Consider the following 4,732-nt stretch of genomic DNA (forward strand, 5'->3'; position numbering starts at 1 on the left):
CTTTTTTTTTTATCAATGTCTTCTTTAGAAGCAGTTATGAATTCTTTTACTGCATTTTTTTTTCAGATTGGTTTTCCTCCATATGTTTCTGCAGTTGCTTCTTTACTTCAGATGCTATGAGTTCTGAGAATTCTTTTTTTATTTCAGAAAAGAATTGCGCTCTGAGTTCCTCTATAACTTTCTGCTGTTGCTTATTTACTATCGAAGCTACTAATTCATGCATTTGAGCCGAGCTAGTTTCCTCTGCACTTGTTCTGGGTGGGCATTGCGTTTCCTCCATATGCTTCTGCATTTGATTCTTTACTGCAGATGTTATTAATTGATGGATTTCTTTTTTTATTTCCAATTTGAGTTCCGCTATACTTTTCTGCAGCTGTTTCTTTATTTCAGAAGCTGTTGGTTCATTGCTTTCAGCTGTGTGATTCTCAATTTGTTCTTTGTCAGTGTTCTCTGCACTTGTTATGGGTGGGCTTGTGTTCTGAGATTGCATTTTGTTCCTTCTCGTTATTTTGTGTAGCACTGTCTTCTGACCTTTGTTGTAGATCTTCGTTGTAGTTATAACCTTAGCATGTACTATAGTTCAGGTGCAGATCTACAAAGTTTGGATTTATCCAGTTGTGCCTGGCTTGGGTCTGGCTTCTGTGCTCAGCTCCTTCCTGCTGCTGCCCTTGGGGGTGAACCTGTTGTGCTCCTCTGTTAAGATTTTCTTCTCCTGGACTAGCTGGGTGGTTCTATCCTCTGCACTTTCTGCCGGGATTACAGCAGCAGGGTTTCACCCCAGGCCTGTATGCCAGGCCTGAGCTGAGCCTGGATGAGAAGGTGGAGTAGGGGTGAGAGGCAGCTCTTCTACACACTCACCGGACCTGAGCTAGGACTGGGTCTGGGGGTTCCCAGAATGCGGCAGAAATTCCTACTGGGCGGGTGGGGAGGGGGAGGTGCTGCGGAATGGTCGGGGGCATCCCAAGGGGGTGGAAGAGGGTTTCACCCACGCTGTGCCTGGGCTGGGACCAGTAGTAGGTCCTGCCAGCGCAGGGTAGCCAGAAGCTCTCCCACTCACTCACCGGGCCTGGGCTAGGACTGGGAATGCACATTTTTGTATTGGATGAAATTTAAAATTATTGAGATCATTCTAGGTATGGAATTACTTCCTTCTCTTCAACAACAAGTAGTTATTTGTCTTTTTTTTATTAACTTTTGTCAACAATATTTTCTTGTCTTTTTATTTTAGAGTGCAAGGAAATTTTATTTTATTGGAGAATGTTTTATTAGCATAAGTTTGTAATATATTTTAAATACATTGATTCCCATGGAGATAGCTCAGCGGCATAGGTACTTGCCTGTAAATGCAAGGTCTTGAGCTTGATATCTAGCACCAAAAGCATAATAAATATAGTATTACAGGTACATTGATCATGGAAATCGGTAGATACAGACATCAAATCTTTCTCCATTTACTTCTCCTTTCTTTTCCAAATTTTATTGTGTGGAATTAAAATTATTAAATTTAAAATTTTAATTTAAAAAATTAATATTATTTGGTTTACATGCTATCATTTGGCTATCAACCACCAGATCCCTTGAATTATATTGATATGTCTGTGCTCTTCTTCTTAGATACATTTTATTTTATTTCTTCCATTTCTCAAAGCTTTATCAAGACTATTCCTACTCAAATACTAATCTACAAGTATCTAATCACTATTAGTGGTCATAGTAAGTTGGTCACTCTAGTTTCATACAAATAAAATAGATTAAAAAACTATACATGGAGTGATACACAGCAGACAAAAATGGCAGTTACTTTTTGTAATGAGTAACATTGGACATGTGGTCATTAAAATTAATGCCAGCCACTTAATGTTGCTAAAAAGAAAGCTTACAGAAATGGTACCATGATGCAATATAACTGCATTTAGATTTCATTTTTAATCTATGGAGTTTTTCTTCCTATAAGGGATTTTGATTATGCTTGAGCCTCCCTCCAAGTTCTGCTCAAAATATAGAGGAAGTGAATGCCTCAGGGAGCTCAGAGCCTGCACACAGTGACACTTTGTGTCCTATAGTTGTCAGGTAGACTGTGCCTCGGGTGAGACCGCGCTTCAAGCTTACCCATTCATTTCCTTAGTTCTTGGGTACAGCCACTTTGACCATGTGTGTACACTAAGATTTAGCCTAAACCAAACCAACATGGTACCATGGGGGCATATTGCAGATCACCTGGGGATGCATGGGGAAAACATTACTGATCACGTAGAAGATTTAAACTGGACAAGAATAATTTTTAAATTACATTTTTTTAGGATTTAGGATCAAGTTCTTACCAGGAGAATTGGGGAATATTATTAGAACCACAGCTATATGGTCATCCTTTTTTCGGCTCAATCTCTCTTCTGTTCTATTACCCACCTCCAGAATCTACAAATACGTGTGAGATTATGTGTTCACAATAGCATTTTTATTTATTTATATTTTTTATAATAACATTTTTATATAGAATATGATCTCATTTTTTCTTTACTACTTAAAGTTTTAAAGTAAACATATTTTAACATTCTGATTTAATCTGGAGTGGGCAAATTCCAGGAATGAAACTATATACTGGTGGAAATTGTCAGTTTAGGACTTAAATATTCTTAAAGAATTCTACTTGTGATCCCAATTAACTTGAAACAGAGATCTCTGCTGTGCTAGTGTAAGGGATTTTGATGCTTTGTGGTGAAAGACGTCTCTCAATTTTCATAATATTGGAAGAAAGAACAGCTGAGAATGCGGCATGGTGATCAAACTTCAAATACAATAGTTCTAATTAATTTCAAATAAATTAATTTTCAGGTTTAGCAGTACAGAACTTGCCCATCTCAATGGATCCAAAGGATGTGCTTATTTTCAAAGAGGAAATATTTATGTTTCACGCTGCAGTGCTGAAATTTCTTGGATTTGTGAGAAGACAGCTGCACTCGTGAAAATTGAAGATTTGGATTAATATTTATTGAACACTAAGAAACTCCTGATTTTAAGTCTATGTGTAGAAAGAAGGGGCTGTATACTAGACTCTAAAGCAGATTAAAAAGTGACTGTATTCAATTATTAGGGAAAGGAACCTATTTTACAAAGCATTCTCTGCTTCAATGTCTGATGCCTGCTGATCCAGTGATACTTATTATTCAGGCTTAAATTCATCCCTGAGGACTTAGAGCAGTGCTAAATCTGTGGCTCTGTTAGTCTATCTCCGAATGATCTCATTGAGTATACTCTCTCAAACAAACAAAAAGAAAAACACTTTTCTTGCTTTATTATTACATATTCCCACATGCATTAGGATGAAATTTAAGTATTAATAACTAGAACTGACAGAGGCCACAGCATGGAACAACGTCTAGGAAACCTCTGTTATAAAGATTGCCGGACCATGTAAAATTTTGGAGGCTCCCAAGGCAAGAGTTCTGGGGCAATAGCTCTGTACAAGCTGGTTTGAAAATGTATTTTGAAATGTTTGCCTGATCCACCATGTGCCAACCAAGTATTGACCTTCATGTGCAAAATAAACTCTTCGTCTCCCACATCACTGTAAAAATACATTTTTATTGATACTTAAAATTTAAATAACTTGTGATCTAGATGAAGTAGAAATAATATTTTGTATTTATATTTTATCATTTAAGTCAGTAACAGTGAGGTTATTGACCTAGCAATATGAGTACTATTATTTAAAAGCTTATTTTCTTAATATTTATATTTTGTTGTTTTTAGGGAAGTAGTAATAAATTTGTTTAAAGACATGCAGTTATAAGAACTGTTTTGTTGTGCTTGCTTCAGCAGTAAACACACTAAAATAAAAATAATTTTGTTGAAAATTTTGCTAGAAGAGTCAGTGACTTTGCACACTAGGAACTAATCGTTGTAAATCTAGACTTCAAGAATGTTTTGGAATAGTATCATTTATTTTACAATACTGCTAAAGACTTAGTTTTGATTTTCTCATATGAATTTTATAACTACTTATAGTGTAAAAAGAAGTGCAAATTAGCCTATGAGATTGACTTTAATGGAAAAATGATCTAGAATTTACTGCAAATTTGAAAATATGTATAAATCGTGGATGTGATTCACATGCCAAGCCAGTTGCATTTCAAAATACTCTACAACTACTTCATCAAGACCACCTAGTGGCTCTGAAGATTTAAACTATGCTGCAATCAGTGTGGTATATATGTACCAAGAGAAACTCTAGCACAATGCAATGAAATTCAGTGTGAACATTCACTAATGTTTAAAAAAAAAAAGAATAGCATATAAGAACAGATATTTAAATGTAGATCAGCACTTTTGCTGTAGTTTAAGTTAATGGGTTTACAGGATTACATATAAGACTAAAACACAAATTGCACATGGATTTCAAAGGCAACTTCATTATTTTGTTTCCCTTTAGTACTTTATTGTCAATGACACTATCTCAAAAATAAACTTATTCATTAAAGGTCAAAAACTGCACCTGACTCTCACACATTTGAGTTTTTCTTTATTTGCTTGGGAAAGATAATTTAATATGGTATTCTTCTATTTCTACTTGAAGGATGATCTGTTAGTAACATAAATGTCTTTCTGTTTTGGGTTTCTTTTTTTTTTTTGTTGTTCTTTTTTGTTTGCGGCTATTAAGAGGTTATTGTTTCTCTTTACTTGGCCTTTTGTATCTTTTTATTTGGCTTCTTGTATCTTTTTATTTTTTCCTCAC

The 4,732-nt window shown here is 35.3% G+C and overlaps 1 protein-coding gene across 1 annotated transcript in view; it reads left to right on the forward strand.

Annotated features, from left to right (window-relative positions):
- Clec12b (C-type lectin domain family 12 member B) overlaps positions 1-2,983 on the forward strand; it is a 17,496-nt gene extending 14,513 nt beyond the window's left edge. The window contains exon 6 of the mRNA XM_004626062.1: positions 2,833-2,983. Within this exon, the coding sequence (XP_004626119.1) occupies positions 2,833-2,983 (151 nt within the window). The remainder of the gene's footprint in view (positions 1-2,832) is intronic.
- The last annotated feature ends 1,749 nt before the right edge of the window (positions 2,984-4,732 follow it).

The sequence above is a fragment of the Octodon degus genome, unplaced genomic scaffold (assembly GCF_000260255.1).
Source record: "Octodon degus isolate 3935 unplaced genomic scaffold, OctDeg1.0 scaffold00012, whole genome shotgun sequence".
Classification (NCBI taxonomy): Eukaryota; Metazoa; Chordata; class Mammalia; order Rodentia; family Octodontidae; genus Octodon; species Octodon degus.